This window comes from Anser cygnoides, chromosome 3 (assembly GCF_040182565.1).
Source record: "Anser cygnoides isolate HZ-2024a breed goose chromosome 3, Taihu_goose_T2T_genome, whole genome shotgun sequence".
Classification (NCBI taxonomy): Eukaryota; Metazoa; Chordata; class Aves; order Anseriformes; family Anatidae; genus Anser; species Anser cygnoides.
The window spans coordinates 109,533,461-109,555,306 of record NC_089875.1 but is presented as its reverse complement, the minus strand read 5'-3'; the positions used below and the strand labels follow the sequence as shown (position 1 = coordinate 109,555,306).

General features: G+C 35.8%; 1 protein-coding gene across 4 annotated transcripts in view; it reads left to right on the top strand.

The window, feature by feature from the left end:
- Positions 1-21,846, top strand: part of NBAS (NBAS subunit of NRZ tethering complex) — a 188,347-nt gene that overhangs the window by 81,211 nt on the left and 85,290 nt on the right. For 3 of the 4 annotated variants that reach the window (XM_048071263.2, XM_013172651.3, XM_048071264.2), the window contains exons 36-40: positions 2,684-2,851; positions 3,374-3,487; positions 3,741-3,864; positions 8,817-8,893; positions 9,432-9,569. In XM_048071263.2, coding sequence (XP_047927220.2) covers positions 2,684-2,851; positions 3,374-3,487; positions 3,741-3,864; positions 8,817-8,893; positions 9,432-9,569 — 621 coding nt within the window. The remainder of the gene's footprint in view (positions 1-2,683; positions 2,852-3,373; positions 3,488-3,740; positions 3,865-8,816; positions 8,894-9,431; positions 9,570-21,846) is intronic. The other variant, XM_066994950.1, reaches the window with a different exon arrangement.

The window sequence follows — 21,846 nt, the reverse complement described above, 5'->3', positions numbered from 1 at the left end:
CAAAAACTATGTTGCAGGTGTTTTAATTTATCACTGTTCTGTGTCTTATTTAAAAACAAAAACAGTTAGCTTTGCTTTCTTGTCCCTCGGTTAGACTGTTTGGAGCTATATTTTAGTATTTTAGCTGTTTTTTTTACATTATCTTGATAATTTACCATTTGTTGGCGGAGTCTTTTTTACATAAAGTTAAATTCCTTCCTTTTTTTTTAGCTGCTATAAGAAAATAATTTCCCTCAAAATCCCCAAGCTATAATACCATACTGAAGTCATAATTAAAGGATACAATTAAAGTTATCCTATTAAATGAGATCTTCAATAATCTTTAAGAAACTTAGTTTATCAGAGGTTTATTCAGGATAGCAGAGAGTTATGGTAAATGTTGCTGTTCTAGGTACACGAAGGAATGGCTTTTCAGATGACACAATTCTTTATTTGTGCAGAAAATATTGTAATGATGGTTAAAGTTCCATTTAGTAAAATCAATAAATCACTACCAGAGTTTTTCTGATAATGGTTGAACTATACCAGCACACACTCTACTGAAGGAGGTTTATTTTTAAAAATGATTTTCTCAAATGCAATTGAAAACTTGGAAGGGAAAAAATTGTTTTGAGTTGTTTGTTTGTTTTTCCTCAGTTAATCCTCAGAATAAGTTAAGAGTCCTGAAGCAACCAGAGAGAGAAACTAGTGTTCTCTATATAACATTTAAAATATGAAGCAAAAACCTTTAGTTAGTGCAAGTAACAAAAATGATTTGTTAAAAACAATTAAACCAACTAAACAAAAAAACACAATGTTGATTAACAAGAACTGTTAATTGTTTCCCCCTCCCCACCCCTCAAAAAAAGTCACCAGACCTAGGCTATTATATTGCTGTTTACTTTTCAGAGGAGTAAAAATTCTGGTGTATTGGGCTTAGTTCATTTGGTTCAGAGCATCATATATAGACGCTCATATATATATATATATATAAGCATATATATGTATAAGCATCTATATATGATGCTCTGAACCAAATGAACTAAGCCCAATACACCAGAAAATATATATATATATATGCTCATATATAGAGAGCATCAGAGTTCAGAGCATTATATTGCTCTTTGTTCATTTGGTGAAGAGCTGAAATTTCCCGTCTAGTTGGCTAGTGGTGTTCCTGTGAAATTTAGAAAATAATTTCAGAGAAAATTGAAAAATAAATAAATAAAATGCTGAAGTCTTAGAGGAAAGAAAGACGTAAAATGGGCCTGCTACTTTAATGACCAGGTTAAGGCAGTGAATAATACAATTACAATCAGTGAATAATACAATTATGGGTACTAAAAATAAGGGTGTCTTCAGTGAAATTTTACTTTGAAGCTAACAGATGTTTTGTCAATTAAGTTCCTGTGGGGCATCGCTCACTTGAGCATAACTTGGTATCCTTTTGCTTTGATGTCTGAAATTTTGTCACAAGTTAGTAAGCTGTGAATTAATATTTCCCACTCACTTATTAGTTATGCAGGTAGAATTCTCCTATTTCTGTAAACTTTGGTGTATGGGGAAATGAATAATTGAACTGTTATGAAGAAGCATTGGAGGTAAAGCTATTGAAATTTACTGTATGTAGGGGAATATTTATATTTTATATTGCTGAAGGCAGTATTTACATTAGCATGCTAATGCTATGGTTCTATTCTAATGTGCAGGTTTTGTAAAGCATGCCATGGACATGAACCTTTCATGGCTGGAATAGTTAGCACAGATCAACCAAAATGGGTATTTTGAGTATTAATTAAATGCTTTACAAGAGGAAGAGCTGGTGCGGAAACCTCCATTTGCAGAACGTCCTCTACTTTAACTGATTTTAATGTGAGTCTGCTGAGGCTGAGTGAACACATTTTGCAGGACAACGTGCATATGCTGCAGAAGCAGCTCAGGCTTGAGAATAGGCTAGGCTAGGATCTTGGATTCTTTTTTGCAGTCTGTTAGGCTTGCTAGATTTGTACCTTGGAAGTGCTCACTGCAGAATTTCAAATCTTAATACTTAGTCTCTTGGTCTGGAGATGAATGTTTACATCTCTTCGTCTTTTCCCCACTGAACTGTGAGGATTTTTTGTTGTGATATGAAGGGACAAGGGGTGGAGTGTGTCTACATTGTCCACCTTTGTCTTGTGAGGATGCTATTTTGACTTAAGTGTGTTGAGCTTTGTTTGCTGTTGTAAGTGAAGTTTGTGAAGGCTGTGTGATGAAAGCATATTATACTGAGAACTCATCTCAATAAACACTACCTCTATTAATACAAGATTGTCTCTTCTGTCAGCTTTCTTGAATTAGTGATGATTCATTTTAGCATGCTCAGTCTCCTCATGTATTATAGATAGGTTTGCTATTTTAATAGAAGTACTCAACAATTATGTATAACATTACCATTATAAACTTTGGAATTATACACAGCTGGTATCTGTGGACACATGAGATTATACAAGGGGCACAATGTTCTACTGATCATGCTATTCACTGCAGATTGAGACTTAAGTCACTTTAACTTTTTTTTTTTACAACATCTGTTGCCTAAATTAATGAACATTAAAATAAGTTATTAACATAGTGTGTGTATACTAATGTGTTTTGGCTTTTAGGTCTTTAATCTAATTAAAGCATGAGTCTAACGCCTGCCATTGTGTGTTGGATATGCTCACAGGATGAAACTGCCGTCTCCTCTAGCCAGTCTGCCGATTTGTTGTACTGGACAACAACAAAAACCATGAAGGTGTTGTCTAACACAACTATGACTACAAAAGCCATGCTGCATGCTGTCAGTGATGGACAGTGGTGGAAAAGATCACTAACTTATCTTCGACCGTTACATGTAAGGGATTGCTGCTATGTCTCGAGATGCTTACACATTCACTGCTATGTTAGAATAAAAACAAGGCTCCTTTGTAGACACACCTGACAAATGAAGACCTCAAATTGATGTTAGCTAGAGATGACAAGGGACTGTTTTCAAGCAAATCACAATGAAAGAATCCATCTAAAGGTGTTTCCTGTTTCTGTTTTCTAATCTGTTTTTTTTTTTTATATTTTTTAGCGTAGTGTGAAGGCATAGTTTAAATTTCGCAGAACTTCAGAACTTTGGGGAATAAAGCACAGTGAAGTCAACTCTTTACATACTGTCTATTTGTATTCAAAGCTCTAATACTGCTTTTGAGCGTGATTCTCTCTCAATACTGAGCTTGATTCAACGTTGCTTTATTTAGGATGACTCTTGTCTTGATCCCAGTTGAATTCAGGGATCTTTCCATTTACAGGTGCTTCCCTTCTGAATTGCAGTTAAAGACTTTGTAATGAGCTTTTTTTGTTACAGCACACCTATACTTGTTTTTCCCAGGGCCAAGAATTTGGAGATGTGTTAAAAAGTGGGCCTGGAGAAAATGCCACTGTGGAAAAGCAAGGCTGTCATCCATTTTATGAGTCTCTAATTGCTGATCCATATGTTGCAGAAGTAAGTTTCTGTTACAGAATTGTGTTTTTTTTTTTTTTCTGTTGAGATATTCTAGCTAAGTAAAAATATGGGTTTCATATTGTTTGTTTGACTTGCAAGGACTTGAAATTTTGTGCAATAGTAGGAAAAAATAATTAAACAGAAATGAAAGCAAATGCAGGAACACAGGTTAATAAGTGTATCTGATGTAAGTGAACTAAACATAACTGTAGACTGTAATGCTCATGCATCAGTTACCTTATTTTACTTCTAGTCTGAAAGCAGCTATGGCACATACCAGAACAATTCTGTGGAAAGCTTTGCAGAAGTGTTGTTGAGAACAGAGAAACTGACAGAGACCAAGAGTGAAGGAAAAAACCTACTTCCAACTACAGAAGGTATGGGTATATGTGTATTTATTTCTGGATTTACTTTATATAGTAACTTTAGAAGAAGCTATAGTTAGGTTTAAAAGTGGAGAATAGTACATAATGCTTTAAGTATTCCTATGTAGGTAAGTAGCCTTGATAGAAGTAGCTGCAGTTTTCAAGAAAAGTGGTATTTCTAAAAGGAGCTGCTCAGTAGAGAATAGAAATCTAAAATCTGAAAGTTGGCTGTAAATAACCAGAAATTGTTATTTGAGGGCCGACAGGGATATGAACATTGTAAAGGAAAAAATATTGCAGGTTTCTTGTATATTATCAAATAACATATTTAAAAGGACATTTGCAACCCAGTGTTAATATCCCTATATATTCATTTGTTCAGATCCTGTGCCATTATTTATACAGCAGTTAGTATTACAGGATCATGAGAGTTTTTTGATATGTAACTGTTCACCTTCAGTTTCTGGGATTGGTAGAACTCTGTTTTCTTTCGAAATTTCTAGATTTTATAGATTATACTTGGTAATTTGTTAACTGAAACAGTTTCACTTTTTAGAAGCAAAACAAAACAACTCCAGTTGTTTGTTTTTTCTTTTTGCTGTCTCCTGCTGGTGTAAGAAATGAACTATTTAAATATTTACATGCTGTTACTGTCTTTTGAAGCGATCTGTGTTATATTTTACTCTATGGGAAGTTCTGCCATGAAAAATGAGTTTATTAAATCACTTGCAAAGTTTCAAGTGAGGCTTGCTTTGTAATCCATACCGTTTCATTTCAACTGTTTAGTGAAAAACAGCGTATCTGTTTTACAGGTATACAGTTCTCTATTTTTAGGTATGTGATGTTTCTACAGGTAAATGGTACTGTTTTAATATAATGACATTGTGAATCAGAGAAGGTCGGTATCAGCAAGTTTAAATGAGGATGCATTTATTTATATTTTGTACCTTTCAAACTTTCTCAATGCAAAAATAATTTTAAGTCTGTACAGATGATCTCTTATCTTACATTCTGAAAGCCTGTGATGCCTGTGTCTTAAAGGGGAGAGGGAGGCAAAGAGTAAAACACATTCATTACTTTCTTACGGCAAATGATGTTAATTGACAAATCTTTGGTAATGCTTCCTGCTCCAACTTGAGTAATTGGAACTGTTTGATTACAGTTCAGTGGGTGCCTCTGAGATCAAAATTTCAGGTTTGGGGACTTGAAGAAAAGAAATTTTAGATTCCAGGTTTAGTTTTTGAACTGCTACCTTCCTACCGGAAACTGGGCTATTAAACATCAGTTCTATCTCCAAAGATTTATATGGGAATTTGTGTCAAGGGGAGCGAAGGAAAAAACTGTTTTAGAAAAGGCATAGAAAAGATTAAATGAATTTGTTCTCTGATTCTCTGAAATACATTTTATTTAGAGGAATGGTTGTCTATCAGCTCATATCAATAAGAGAACTTCTAAAGAAAAGGTACATTGTGTATTTTGCCAAATATGCATGATTTCAGTTTTAAGTAGATGAACAAAATATGTAACTTACAGAAAACTGAAGTAGACTTCTTTTCTTTCCAGCTGGTGATAGCAACTAGGAATGGCTCAGTAGTAACAAAATGCGTTCTGATCTGGTACTGCTCTTTGTGGTGGTTTCTAGAGTTTTAGAATGTAGTAGTTAAGCCTTCGGCGATATAAGCTGTGCTACAACTCACTATAGTGAAGGAGGCAGTGGTCACTTGGAGAACTTGAATGATTGCTGTAATACACTAAATACATGTATTAGTGTAAAACTTTGTCTTGAATAGGTGAGCAGATTTTATGAATTATTACTAGTACTCATTTTGTGATGATAAGAAAAGTGACTGATCTCTTTTTGTAATCTTGTGAGGTGTGCTGTGTGCTTTGAGAGATGTTACTACTAGCCTAACTACCCCATGAGGTTCTGACCTCATCCTTAAAATGTGTGTAGTTGTATACTATCATCCATTTTTTTTCTGATTTCAGGTTTTCAGTCTTTCTTCTAATCTCTCTCTCTATATATATATGTTTCGCAAGCCCTGTAATGTCTAATCACTTTGGCAAGCTTCAAATTTGGCAGTGGTTTAAGTCCCTGCAAGTTTTGTTAAGATGTGCGTTGGGACAGAGTGGCATCCTGCTAATACCCCTAGTCTGTGATTTAAACTCAGCTGTATCATACATCAGAGAATTCCTGTAGGGCTTTGCTCAGAGATGTAAAACTGTATGAATTTAGTCTTTGTCTACACATAGGTGTGTATATGTGTAAGTAGGAGGATATATATATATATATATATATATATGGATACATGAACACATACCGGCACATAAGCACAAAGAAAGCATGTGTGTGTATTTATATATATATATAAATAAAACACACATATTTATTGAATACAGAGGATTCTTTTTCTCAGAAGGGATGACAACGGAAGCAGTTCCAACTCTCAGGTACATTTTGCCAATTGGGGTACCTTTGGGATAAGCTTCATACAAATACAAGAGCGTGTATGAAGTCATGTTCTGGCCTTGTATTGGTGCTATGTTGTTGGTCATGATTGCTGTGTGAAGGGTGAAGATAAATGTTTGTTAGCTGGGCAGTTGTCTTGTTGGAGATGTTAAGTTCAAAGAAAACGTGGAGTTTGTGTTATTCCTGAGGTTTTGTTGTCATGAATTTTCCAGAGAAAGGGAAAAGATGGCGGAGCCCTGGTTCTTCTTTTCTCCTCCCATCTTTTTCTGTTCGACTAGCGATGGTTGTAAGAAAGTTTAAAATAGTTTAGCTTGTGCTCACAATACAGTATACCAGTTTTTGCAAACTAACTCATAAAGATTTTAATATTAGATATTTCCAGAGTTCTATTATTTTTGCTTGGACAGCATCCAGGTTATTTTGAATGCAGCAGAAACAAGCTGTCAGCAGCAAGAAACTATTGGTAGAAGCTATTTGAAGCATAGTTCCTGATGGACAGGCTTGTATTCACAGTAACTTTAATGCTGCCATCCATGCAACCTCTGCGATGCCTTGTCACGTAGGAATTTGCTTGTTGTGTGTGGCAGAGGGCCAGCATGTAAATCCACTAAATCGGTCTGGTGGCAAATTAATGATAATCTGAAAATTGTAAGTGATCATTCAAGCCTTTTATAACTTATTCTTTGGAACAAAGAATTCACTGGGGGGTCATTGTGTGTAAAATAAAAATGTTTCTTGCCAGCATGTCTTTAAGAGTAGTTTATGCAATGTGAAAATAAAGGCATTTGAGACTTTCTTAAAATATGCAAAGAGCTAAGCTGTGGAAAGAGGGGTTCTGCTGCTTGGAATAGAAAAAAATCTATGAAAAATGAAAACAATATTTGGTTTTTTTCCTTGTATATTTAAAATTCCTTAAGCAATTTCTGATCCAGTTTTCCTAAGATTTTTGAAGTTGCTTCTGGAATTAATAATTTGTATTCTGTACACCTAAAACTAAATGTTGAGTGTATCATCAGAATCATTATTTTGTAATTGTTTGTTGAAGCTTCCATAATAACCATGGTGACACTTTAATTTAGTACAGAAAAATATATAAATGAGAGTTCCTGTTATTAATCAACAAATCTTGGGCACTCACATTGTGTCTGTGCCATGTTGATTCGCCTATTTGTGTAAAGTAAAACATAGTGGTTTCTATTTTTAAACAAAAATAGCCCTCAGTATCTCAAACTTAGGAAAAGCAGATAATTTTTTGTCAGTTGTACTGGAAGTATATATTTTTTAGAATCATTATTCTTTGTATTCATTTCTACTACATTCTTGTGCTGAAATTTCTGTTTGCAATATGTGGCAGGAGATGGGAGGTTATTGTTTGGAGGTGGTTTTGTGTGTGTGTGCACTTACTTTTATTTTTCCTTTAACTTTTTGTTGAGTTTCAATTGAAATGTAAATATCCTAGAAGAATGCTAGCTAATCTGATTTGAATCACTGTATTCAAGGTTGTTGTTGTTTTTCTTCTCTTTTCCTAAAACCAGAAGTGAAAAGCAGATATAAGAATTACGGTGTCTGCTTCAGTAAAAAGATCTGAATTTTCCCATCTTTCAAAGTTTCTTAACTTCGTTCATAATAACTGTTCATTTTCCTCAGCTGCTTTCTTTCTGAGCTTAGCTTTAGAATTTATTAAAATTAACATGAACATTCAATTAAGGGAACTTCTCTCTTCATTATCTGTGTGCTGTTTACTAAATGAACTCATTTTAATTAGTAATACCTTTCCATTGACACAGTTATCCAAACCTTAGATCAACTTAACTGTACCAAGTTACTATTTGTAACTTGTCCCTTGGATAATGTATTTTAGGTATAACTGTCAGTGATAGAGTTAGATGATTTCTTAGTGACATTTTACAATATGCATGATCCAGATCAGCTTGTTTCTTTCTCTGAAGTTTCTGGGAATTCCCTTGCTTATTCTTTTTGCTTAGTTTCAATAATCTTACTTAAAAATGTATGCTACTTGCTGCTCTTTATTTTTTAAGACATAAGTTTTTAATATAGATTTTTGTGTTCAGTGATAAGTGAATTAGAGCTCAGGCTTGAAGAAAAGACATTTTGTGACACTCCTCTGGCTGGTATTTTGTAATGTTCACAGCATACCACTGCCTTGACTTTACAAGCAGCGTGTCTACTTGTTTTGAATCACTTCAGATGATATTTCAGTGGCTTTGTTTAGCATCTGTTACTGCACTGTCTCAATCTTGTTTGGTTAATGCATGGAACACTTTGCCTGGAAGTCAAGGTAAAGCTGCGCTGCAGTTTAATTACATATTATCTGCTTCTGGATTGCACTGATTAGTGTTTAATTAAGTATGTATAGGGTGCTTCAAGCTAGTGTCTAATAAAATAAAGTTAAACTGAAAACATTTCATTTGATAACTGTCAAGGCTGGATGGGTCAGTAATCAAAGCTTTATTTCCGTTCCCTATTGTTGCAGTTCTGCTACAACTGGCAAGTGATGCTTTACCAAATGATACGGCCTTGTCTCTTGCCTATCTACTTGCACTGCCACAGGTATGTTGGTAGTGATTTTATATATATGTGCTTTTGCCAGAAAAGATTATTCTGGATTTCAGAATTCCATAAGAAAACGGAATTTCTGTAGGGCTTTAAAATTTGTCTTTGAGATCAATTAAATATAAATAGAAAGGTTTGGGCTGATGCATTTAAAGGTAGCTCTAAACAAATGCTGTTGGACTGCTTTATGAGCACGGTACTGGTGAAATGACACATTTGATAGAAGTTAGACTGCCTGACTGACAATTCCAGTGTAGCTCAGAAATGCAGGTAATAACTTTATTGTGTAGAAGAAGGAAAGACATAGTTTGGAAATCATTTTGGTTAAGTGTTTGTGCAAGGGGAGAAAAACATCACAATACAGAATTATCTTTGGGGCGGCAGGGGGGGAGGAGGTTAGTGACTTATTTCTGTGCCAAAAAAGCATAGTCAGAGTTATTTCTAAATCACAGCAAGGAGCTTTTAGAAAGTTTGTGCACTTAACATTGTATGCTTGCTAATTCTTTCATCTAAATTAATGCTCTCTTTCTTCTAGGTGGTAGATGCCAACAAATGCTTTGAAAAGCAATTGCATTCTGCGTTATCTCTCCAGCTGGCAAGTTATTACTACAGCCTGCAGATCTATGCTCGTTTGGCACCATGTTTCAAGGACAAGTGCCACCCTCTCTACAGGGTTAGTACTTTTTCTTTTTAAAACCGTATTCATTAATGTGCAGCATTAAAGCTATTCTAAATAGCCAGTACATGAGTTTAAGCCTGTTAAGGAGCTGATCTGACTTACACTGTGAACAGCCCGCTGAGTTATGCATAATTATTCTTGCACAGTGCTGTAAACAGGCAAGTACTTGAAATTTTCTGGAAGAGTATATTGTGTGTTCTTGAAGTGCAATATAAAGTGTCATTTGTAGTAGCACTAGCCATCTTCAAAGTAGCTTATAAACACTGAGCAATAATGTGTATAGCCTATTCTGTCATCTTGCAGTACTGATAAAGGACTTCCTAGGATGAGTCAAGTGTCCATTTAAGCAAGAACAGGACTGTTCAGAAGTTTTCCATAGCCTTTCTTGACGTTTATTGTTCTGTATTTTAGTTCATGTATGATGTTTTTAAAGTTCATCCTCGTTCATTGATGAAATTGTTCATTTCCTGTGACAACTGTCTCTCTTCCTTGTTTTTGAAATGGCACAGCTCTGCTTCTTACTCATCGCCTGTGATTAAGGGAGTTTAATGATAAACTTGAACTAAATATGTGAGGTGACATACACGTTTGGTAAAAACCCAGCTTTCTTAGTAGGAATTAGAATTGGTGCAAAAGTCAGGCTAATGTAAACTCTTTTTTGCCACTCCAAGAGTGTATTCACAGAATTCAGAAAGTTCTTTCCTCCTGTCCTGAAGCTCTCTGGACTGTTTTCAGGTTGTCTCTGCTTTACAGCTAAAAGACCACTCCAAATTTTCTGAAGAGAGAGATCACTAAGCACCATCATAGCTGGAAAAGAGGAGGTATTTTCTCTATTCAGAACAGCTCCTTTTTCCTCTATGTTCAGAAAAAGTCTGTTTTGATACTAGCCCAGTTCTTCAGTTTGGCAACCTGTCATGCTCCTGCAGACATTAGCATCCTGATATCCTGTTTAGAAACTAAAGGAAAAACTTAGCCCAAAGCTGAAATTTGTGGCCCTAGCAAAATATGTTGGTTAGAGGAATTCGTTCATGTTTAAATAGCTTTCTTTTGAGCCTGCTGTTAGGCCCCTCTGATAGAAAAAAAAAATATATATATATATATTTATCTTAGCTTCTGTCTTACAAGCAAAGATGGACAGTTTGATTTTATGAAAGAAGCTATGAAGCCTTTTGAAAAAAATACGTCAAATGTCCTCATTTTGAAAGAATGAGGACAGATGTTAAAGCTTAAGCTATTTTCTACTCCAGTTGTCATTTAATAAATAAAATCATATCAATAACACCATGTAGTTTATCTCTTACCAATATGATCTTCAGCTAAATCTATTATTCCGTCTTGCTGAAATAATGTATGTGATTGGATTCTAAGTGTGGATAAACAGTAGCTTCTAAGTTGTTTGCTAAAAATAAAAAAAAAAAAAAAAAAAAAGATTGTCCTTGAGTACTCAGTAAGAAAAGAACATTTATTGTTGAAGACATTTATTGTTACCAATGGTAAAGTATCCAGTGTGGGACAGTTTCTGAAGTTGAAAAGAAATAGTAACTGACGTTTTTGAGCAAAGAAATCTTTTTTCCAGCCGCACACATGCAAAGGAAAAAAAAAAAGACAATTTCCACAGCATAACAGACATTTGTTTAAATGAGCTGGTAATAAAGAATGGCTCAGCTTGCAAGTTGTTTTCCTCAATGTCACCGATGCTATCCATGGGAATAGATATGCTCTTGCCTTTTATATTTGTCTTTCCTTTAAAACTAAGGACACAGCAGGAGAAGGATTGTTCTTAAGCTTTGTGGTACAAACTTTTATGAAGATGATAAACTCAATTATTTATGTCATTCCATAGTAGATTGTCTCCCAGCACATGCAGCTGGTATCTTGCATCACCTTTATTTTCTGTTTCTCAAAACAGAAATGGGTCCCTAAGTCCTTTAACTATGTAATTCTGAGCGATGGGCTATTCTTGCAAGGTAACTGAGTAGGCTTTGTGGATGAAGAAGTATAACCAGTTTCTCTCTTCCCCCCATTGTAAGCCTTTATACACAGTAAAGATCCGAATGAATCTGGCACTTGAGCCACATGCTGGGAAGGTGGATCTTCAAGATCACAGAGTGCATACTTCTGTGTAACAGCGTCTGAATGATTCCTCTAGTCCACTGAATCTAATATCCTAACAACTCTTCCTAATTTTTAGGAAGCTATATAGAAGCATGGAGAAATCTATACTTCCTATGTCTGCTTTAAAGTGACATTGTATAAGTCTTTCAAAACAGTACATGGGTATCTCCAGAATAATAGCAGAAATGTTCTCAGAATGAAAATTGCAATTTTGTGGCAAGAATTGCTAGTTAATCAAGAAAACACATTTTGAAGGAATCTGTAGTTCTGCTGGAGGAGGGCTTGACTTCTTCCTGACACCTGAAATACTGTTAATACCTGCACATCAAAACAGAATCATAGGTTGCCAGAAATTCTCATTATCTTCTTTATACTGTTGATGTCCAAAAGAAAATCAGATGGAGAGTATCTATTTCTGATGAAGTTATTACTTTTTAATAAGGAGAAACAAAGGAATTTGGGGTAAAGTACTACTGTATTTTTGTACCCAAGACAATTAGATTTTGAAGGTTAGTTGTTATAATTTAGACATAATAGTGAGAGTTTAGGGCATCTGAGCTATATTAATTTCTTACCCTGAGGGAGACATTAATAGAGTTCTAGAACTAAATAAAACCACTGATCAAGATCTGTAAGAATCATGCCAGCCAGAGAATAAAATTTTGAAAAACAGACTGGGTGTGAAAAACATTCTGCTGCTGGGGTAACTGTAGAAACCCTTCTCAATATTCTTTATAAAGGTTTTCAGCTCTGGCTTCAGCAGAGTCTACTTAATTCCAACTCTTCGTCTCTAGGCAAGATTTCTATATTCTTCTTCTATCTTAATGACATTATGTTTGAATGAAATTCATCCTCATCTTCCTTTTTTGTATGTTCTCTTCTGCTTTTTTGAACTTAGCAGTTGGCAACGTGTCACCATTGCTGAGTAAAGCTGCTCTTGCACCTGCTTTTTGCATGTGCTTTGTGGAAGTTGTCTCCGAGTTATTCTGTGATTCTAACTTCAATCAGCTCACCTTGGCCAGTTTGGCTTTTCAGAAAACGGACAGGTGAAAATCTCATGGGAGGCTACCTTAAAGGCAAAGTCCAACCTCATAAAGTCCAGCATCTTTATCTTGCTGTTTGCCTTCCCTTAAAATCTGAAACTACCGTGTTTTGGTCCCAGCAGTGAAATCTGATACTGAGTATCACATTCTCCAACTTTTTTTCCTCCACATGTACCTGACATTCCAGAAATCTCCTGGACTGTTGTATTCTTCCTTGTTTCCTTTCCAGCAGGTTTTGTTTTCCAGAGTAATATTTTCCATGGGAACCAGGACCCTTGATGTTACAGTTCTTCGGATTTTATTAATTTCTTCTCAATCAAGTCGTCTGTAGCCCTTAATTGACTACAGTGTTGCTCTTCCTCTAATCACGACCCACATGTTTTTCTCTATCGCCTCTTTCACAGAAAGGCTCGATGCATTCAAGCAGCTTTGTCCTTACACCACATTCAGTGTCATCTTTTCTCCTGTTTGTCCTGTAGTAGGCCAGCTTTCCTCCAGCCGTTGTTCCTTGACTTCTCGTTGGGGTTTGGTCTCCATTCCCTTTGAGATTAATTTCAAACCTTCCTAACTAGGTTAGGTTGGATCTAGCTCACTCCAGTGTCTTGCTTGGCAGAATTCACTACTCCCTGTAGCCAGCTACTTGTTAGCCAGCAGTGCTTCTGAGTCTTGCTAACCAAAATCAGTTTGTTTGGAAAATGCTGCTTGGTTTTGCATCTTTCTTGCATTATATGTCAAAAGTTTAGTCTTGTATAGACTAAGATATATCATCTAAGAATATAAAGTTTTATTGAGCATTCCTCCCAACCGCCACTCTGATTTGCCACTCACAAATTCTTGCTCATGATGAGAGGAGAAGCTGTAGAACTGAGCAAGAAATTTCCTGGATAATTTTATTTCTGTTAACAGCTTATCTCCTCGTTTGTCCTTTTCTGGTGATCTGATAAGTGACCAGCATATATACAGGCATGTGTTTTCTCTAAAAAGGAGTGAAAAGTTTAATTACCCTAAGGTTAATTGTTTTATTATGTTCCTGTCTCCATGCTAACAATTTAATATTGAAGTGTTTCTATGGTTTGGGAGAAGCGTATTTTCCTGACCTTAGCTGGGAGGCTGTGCTTTTTCTTGGAGCATCAAGCAACAATTCTGACAAATACTGCTAAACTGCAGAGGAATTCTGCAATTAATGTGAGATGAGGAAAAATTCTTTTAGCATATTCTTAGATATTCTTTTAGCAATTCTTAGATATTTGTTTTACTAACTTACCTGTTATTTTCATTCAAGAAAATACCAGTTGAAATGCACAAAAGGACAGGAGTGAAATTCGGCATGTTGAAGGGGTAACCTCAGTGATGCTTTTGATGTAGCCTAGAGCTGGCTAAGAAGTTGGGACTTCTGTTCCACAGTAGCTTGATTTAACTGGTTTGTGAGTTACTATGTGAAAGTGTGCATGTATACAATGACAAATGGCCTGTATACACTTAACCTGATCCCTTTTCTGTTGCTTACCGCTTAGGTAAGCCTCTATCCAACTCTCCATAAGAGGCAGAATTAAGTCTGTTTTCACCTCGAATAAATACCTTGCCTACAAAACAGTTTTTCTCTAGTTTTGTCTTTCTATTTTCTCTCCTTGTTTGTATAACAACCTTTGTGTACTTTAGTTCCTCTGCTTTTTCATTTTTTTTCTTTTTTTTTTTTTCTGCTGTCATTGTCAGACTGTTGTTTCTGTCTGCTCACATCTTTCTTTGTAGATCTGTGCTCAGGCTCACCATACTGCCCTCATCACCGTGACATCTGTAGTCTTTAAATGCATTGAGTGGCTGTGACAAATATGTCGCGTGGCTTATTCTCTCTCATCTCCTTTCCCATAGGGAAAAAAACAGCATGTGGAGCACTTTTTACATTGTTGCATGCTGATATGTGTTTACATACACATTTTTTTCATTAATGAAAGCAAGGTCAAAAGGAGCGTGCTTTGAACGTGGCACTGAATACACAGAAGTTTGTACAGATTTCATGGGAGTTCATACTCCAGGCTTGACCTAGGCCCCAAGATGATTTTGTCATTTTTTTGTATTAGAGTGACCCTAATTATAGATACACTTGTGTTAAGTTAGAGAGGCAGAATTCCCATTCATGGTCCTTACACTACAATTTTAGGTATTATTCTCAGTCTAGGATATTGAAAATACAGACTTACTTTGAACTCTAATAAATATCATGTAAGAAAGCTATATAGAGGAGGCAGAGAGGCAGATGTTATGAGCTATGAAATGTACTGCTTGTGTTCTATTGGTTCTAATGGCTTAAAACTGTATTACATGGCACTGTAGTGCAGCTAGAAGGTAAGTCTGTACAGATGAGGTAACCTTTAATTGGAAATCAATGATAATGAATGATTTCATGTTTGTGTTTAACGATAATAATAATAATAATATCCTATCACATTCCTAAATTATGAACGTAACTCAGTAGACATAATGTATGCTTTTTTAGTCTCGAAGTGGATTACTGTGCATGAAGTTTTACTGGAGCCTATTAACATTGCATGCAGAACCAACAAACTGAGTCAGTCTTGTTTCATTCCTTCTTAACACAGCTTTTTTTCCACAAGCTAGCATGAAGCAGATGGTTAAATGGTGGTGCCCTTTATTATTGGCTTAAAACATGCCTTCTTCTATTGCTGTTTTGAGTCCTGATTCAAGACCTTGCCTCCTCTTTGCCCTTCTTTCTGTTCAGTTAGTGATGCTGAAAACTAGAAAATTTCCTTTGGCAATATATCATCTCCTGTTTACTTCGCTGCTTGAATTTTCTGTTTTATGTTGTGCATCAATTTCAAGTTTCTATGCACTTCCTTCTCTTGCTGCTGTTTTTGGCCACTTATCATTTTTATATGCTGTGCTGCTTGCATGTACATTGTAAGGTACTATTATCCATTAATATGTGGGAAGAAAAAATAACTAAGTATCTGTGCATCTATCTATCTCATTTGGCATATGCTTCTGTTTCTAAGTCCAGTGTATATCTGATGGTTCTGAAGACAAAATTGGGAGAGACAAGAGTGTAACTCCTTGAATCTGTGCCGCTCTATTCTTTCTCCCATTGACCTTCCTACATATGTGTAGAGTCTGTGACTGGGAGGAGAGCCAAGGAGGAGGGAGATCATTGAGGGAAGGCACCATAAATGAGACTTCAACTGGCAGTTTAAGAACTGAACTTGTGTGAGAGTTGTGCTGCTGTTTTTCAGTTTTGTTTTTAATTCTAAAGTAAGCAAAGCACCATATTGACTTACTGTATAGCATTCGAATAATTCAAAGAATGTAGCATTATTAGAAAACTTAAATGTTTATTGTTCATCCTTTCTCCAGATCGTTGATAAGAAATTCTGGATAAAAATGCTGTCAGAATCTGCCCTTGGAGGATTTGCTGCTAGCTCTTCCCTATCCTGAAAAGCGATCACTAAGCTTTCACCTTTCTTTTCACCAGGTTTCAGTTCTTAAAAAGACCTTTGTTCAAATCTCATGACAACTTTTTCTTGCCTGGACTTTGGTGGGAAAACCTACCAAGGAATTTTGGAAGGTCTTTATGCTTGTTGTCTACAGGATGTCCTTTACCAGTGTGCTCGTTGACATCCTCATAGCACTCCAGCAAGTTAATGAGGCAGATTTCTCTTTACAGAGGCCATGCTGACTCCCACCAAATAATTTATGCATGTGTTCAGTGGCCTTATTCTTTATTATGGAGCCTGTGATCTTACCAGGGATGGAAATCAGACTCACTGGTCTGTCATCCCTTTGATGATCCTCTTGAAGTCCATTTTTTAAATGGGTCTTGTACTCTGGCACGGTGGTTATAACGTGTTGATGCACCTAAGCCTGTCATTTAATGTAATTTCACGTTTGTGTTTCTCGAACTCAAGGTGAATGCCATCTGGTCATAGTGTCATGCTAGCTCATTGACTTCCTCTGCTATAGGGTTATCCATCCCTGCTCCTTTCAGACCTTGTCACCAAGTGATCCTGCCAATTCTCTAGCCGGTCTCCTGATTTTGAGCTACTTTTCAGAACTTGTTGCTATCAGCTTAACCATTCTTTACAGGATGAATCTCAGTTTTTTTTTTTTTTTTTTTTTTTTTTTTACCTTTTAATTACCTCTTTGACCTGTCACATTTTGTTAGTTTTCCTGGTTTTTTTTTTCTCATTTATTTGTTTATTCCTTAATGATGTATCAACAAAAATGCTTCCTCTTTCCCAGTCTTTCCCCGAGCTCACTAAATGCTACTACATTCAAAGGCTTAAGACTCAAGTAAGCTCTCCTGAACTAGCAGTCCCTTTGGAGGTTTTTTAACGTCTTCTGGTATCATTCCTGAAATAGTAAGCCAGCAATTAGTGACATTGCAGTCACAGCGTGACAACTGTGTTCCTTTGGTTGAAGTGTGTTTGATATAGATAAGCCGGTGTTTTGCATATCCTCATATTTCTTTGTCTGTTAAGCACAAAACACTACAAAGCATCATTTTATTTCTTCAAGGTAAATTATACTTAAAAAAAGAAAAAAGATTATTGCAATGTTGCTCATTTTTATTTTGCGAGGACTGTATAAGCTATGCTGTTAAATCCCACTTCTGAAAGCAGAGCAAATGTTCTTAAGCCAGCTGTTCAGAAATACTCTTTTAGAACAGAAGATCTTCAAACCTTGAATTTTCATGGAAGTTTGAGTTCTAGCTTGCCTGTGTTCCTCTGGAGAGTTACTTATGGATTTTCATGCCAGGGAGTTGGGATAACTTCTGCTTTCTCTCTTGCAAGGGGTTTTGTTCCTTTCTGAGAGTATAAAGGTGACTGCCAGCTTTTTGAAGCAGTCTTTTTGTAGTCAGTTCACTTTATGTTCTCTTTTACTTTCCTCTTCAGATGGTGGTATGGTTTTTCAAGTTTGCTTGAAAAATTAGCACTGAACAAACAAACAAAAAATTACCACCAACAAAAACAGCTAGACAGCTATTTCAATGAACTAAAGGGTTCAGCATTTTCCGCTTTGAACATGATACTGCTTCATAATTTACAGATGAATGTAAAGCTGTCAACAAAATTAATTTTTGCACGCAGCCTGATTGAAATTTTATGTGACATTGTTTTTAGAATATAAAATACTTTAGCAAAGTGTTATTCATCTGGATTGTCAATATAAGTAAGTTTGGAGCTACAGGCAGTCTCCAGTTCCTGAGTAAGAGAGTTGCCTCTTCTGTCTCTCTCTTTTTCTTTCCGCCCCACCTCCCCAATTTGGAGAGTTGAGGACAAATGTTGGTTTGGTCTGGATGAATTTAGCCTAAGAAGCTTTTCAGAAAAATAGCACAGTAAGGGAAGGTGGTCACTGAGACACTCACTGAAAAAAAATAGGTGTTTTATTCTGTTATGTAGCTCATGGAATAGTTTTCAAGCTTGAAATTAGTAAAATATAGAAATATTTGCATGTACCTAGTCAGGCAACTACAGTTAAAAGCATATGGTATTGTACACAGGAAACTAAAACGATATCATGTTATACACAGATTTTATCCTAGGAATGTATGCTTACTTCGAAGTCTGTGTATGACTGAAGCTGCGGCCATGTAGATCAAGAGTAAAGACATATTTTAAAGGAACATCCATAACGTCATTTATTATTAAAATAAATACAATTTTTTTTAGAGAAAAGGGGAATGTTCAGAAGGTTAGGATAATTACCAAAATTGGGACATTATTTAGTGAGAATAATGCTGACTGCAAATGGGAAAAGAACTATGTGCTATGAATTCAGTAGTTGACCCAAAACTGTGTAGTAATTTTCTATTTTCAGAGATGTTCTTTTATTTGACATTTTAACCTTGCATTTATCATGTGTTAGTTCCCCTAAAGCAGCTTTCAGTTGAAATGACAAGATGGGTTTTTCTACTTAAGTCTGACTTGTCAGTATCCTACCCAATATGAGAGAGTCTGCAAGAGAACATGAGAGAAGAGAAACTATCAAAACATTTTCTCTTGGGACAGATTATTCTTCACTCTTGCTGGAAGAGCTGATTGAAAACAAAGCAAAAAAGCATTTAAAACAGCACTAGAGCAATTTGTTCGACTCTTCAGACACAAGTCATTTAACATAACTGTGGAAGCAACTGCCTTAACTTTTAAAATTATTTTTATATGTTATTAGCAACAGCAGCCACTTGCATTTTTTTCCTGCAGCAGTACTGGCTTCTGTATTAGAAACTATGTTGATTTAATTTAGAGGGTTTTGCTTGCACTTTAAAATAACTTTTTTTTGTCATTATTTTGTCTGCTGCTGGCTCTTAAAGGATCATATGTTACTTCTATAGCCAAGTTTTATCTGCTAGGAATTTATCATAAAATATATTCAGTAAAAGTTCAGGGCAATAATTACAATGGCATGCAGGTATTTACATTATTGTCTACAAATACAGCAGTTATCCTTTTTGGCATTCACGACTTCATTTTGCCATGGATAGCTGTTTTACCTTAAAATATGATGTATGCATGAAATAAAATTTGTACCAGCATTTTATTCTTTTTTTTTTTTGTATTCTGATGATTCTAGTCTGTGATTTTGCTACCTCTGCAGAGAGTTGAAAAAAAAATCTTGTAGAACCTGATTCCTTTTAATAGGTGTTGTGCATTCCTTAGCCCAACTCTACCAGCTTTAGTGTCATTTCTGAAACAGAATTAAAATCAACAGGTAATATATTTCCAAGGTTGTGTGCAAGCAAGATCTGATGCATAATTCAAAGCTAACAACTTAACTCAGTTCTTTTTATTCAGTCTCTTCTGGGGGATTTGCCTGCAGAAAAGATTCCTGGGATTCCACTTCCCTGTCATCTTTACGTGTACCAGCATCTTGGGCAACCTTATCTCCTTATAAGATCCCCACATAGTGATCTTGAAGCAACAGTGGAGTATACTGCCTGCCTTCCTATTCCAAGTGTTTCAGCTTTCTAACATGACACTTCAGCATTGCTTATTGAATACACAACACATTCCTTCTATTAAAAAAAAACTAAAAAAAAAAAAAAATTTGCTCTTTTTTTAGTCTAGTTTTGAAGTACTATAATTTCCAAATCTTTTCTAGATTTTGTTTTCACAACTTATTTCTAGTTATAAAATTACAGTGTTTGTGTGAAATTTCATTCCCTACAATATGTTTGCAATTTGAGTTGTTACTGGATGTCCATATTGCCTGGTAATGGAGAGAAGCAGGACTTTGGAAATAAAAATTTCTTCCATTTCCTGTGAAAGTGCAATTGCAAACTGTTTCCTGCAAACTGTTTACCTGTGCTTTCGTGTTGCTCTCACAATTCACCAGCTCCTTTGGTTTTCGCTGTTTTTTTTTCTTCATGAATTAGTTTACAGCAATTTCACTGCAAATGTACGTTTAAAAAAAATATCTGTGGAAATTGAAATAAGTCATTCAAATTAGTGTTAGTCTTAAACCCATCAGGACTTAAGCACATCAGGACTGTGGAATCCTCAGTCACCTGTGTACTTCAAGTGTGTGATCTACATTTTGTATGATGTTATATGAGTTGTAGGCAAGATGTTTGGGAGTTGTTTAAACTTGGCCATTTTAAAATGAGAGCTTCAAAAAGCACTGGCTTTTAAATTGTGACCTGGGAGCATTTGTTTTATACAGACATTGATCTTCAGTAAAATTTTAAAATGTTCTATTTCAGTATATGGGAGGAAAAAAGAAATTTGGATACAATCTGTGGCAAATGCAAGGAGGGAAGTTAGGGAATTTGAGTCCACAGCTCCACTCCCATATGTATAATAACAACCAGATCCACATTTTTGAGTACAGTATGAAATAGCAGGGTTGTATTACACATGTGAAGTACTGTGCTGACAAGCATTTTTTTTTTTTAAGAGCATGAACAGGTTTCAAAATCTTTGTAAGTAAATACAGCTGAGACGTTCAAGTATGCTACAGAAGTGTCTGATGGATCATTTAAGATTCTAAAAACCTGAAATTGAAATTTAATATTGTCTGTATGTATAAGTAGACACACCTATGGCTTTGATAATTGAGGATTAATGGCTCATTTCATCTCTACTTTGTTTTATGTTAGTTTGTACAGTAAACACATTATTCTGATGCATCTTGTAGCTTATAAAAGGTATTCTAGTAGGTATCCTTGTGTGTTGACTTGATGTGGTTTCACTGGTGGACAATGAGATTTGCTGCCTCCTGATCCTGATGCATGAGTGTTCTGTTGTGTTACCCAACAGTATATGTAGCTAGAGGACAAAGAAACATGAGGCATCCTTGCATCTGAATCCTGATAATACAGCTTTTAGTTCTGAGGTGTTCTGGGCTCCCAGTCATGAACTTTAGCTTTTGCTTTGAGCATATCAAATGTGAGACAGCCATGATCTGAAAGACGGGCCACCCCAAATTAATATGATGCTGTGTCATCGTGGTAATATATTTTTGATTCACAGCACAGCAGGCTTCGTTAAAGACAAGTGTTAATGATGTAATTAGTAAAAAGGGATCCTATGGAGGGATGGATTTTACTTCTTGAGTAAACATGCATGTATAAACTATTTCTTTCCCATAAACCTTTTTTTTTCTTTCCCAGCTTCAGTACTTGAAAAAAAAAATATATATCTTTTGCTTGTGACTCTTTTTTTCTTTTATATTTGCTTGGATCAGATTTGTAGCACATTGAATCTCTTGCTACAGGGATTGTGGCTTTTGCCGCAAGCAAGGATTAAGGAAGAACTCTCCTCTCCTCCCTGAAATGTATCAGTGCTTTCCAGAGGTGTGGTTTGCTTAGAAGCATTGCACATTGACAGAAACTAGAGGCAGGATGATGATCGGTGTGCATCAGTGTCTGTAGCAGGAATTTTACACCCTGCACTCTGGTATCTCTTGTTTTTCTCATGTGCCGCCATCTCCTAGTTGTGTTAACCATTAGGGTTTTGGGTGGTGTATGTAGCTTCCTCTGTAGCATGTTCTTTTTCTTCAGATCACTTAAAATGTTTTAAAACAAATCTGGTATTACAAGGATCCGCCACAACTAAGACATTCTCGGTCTTTCTATTCAGATTCCTATGGCTCGGTATGTTTGC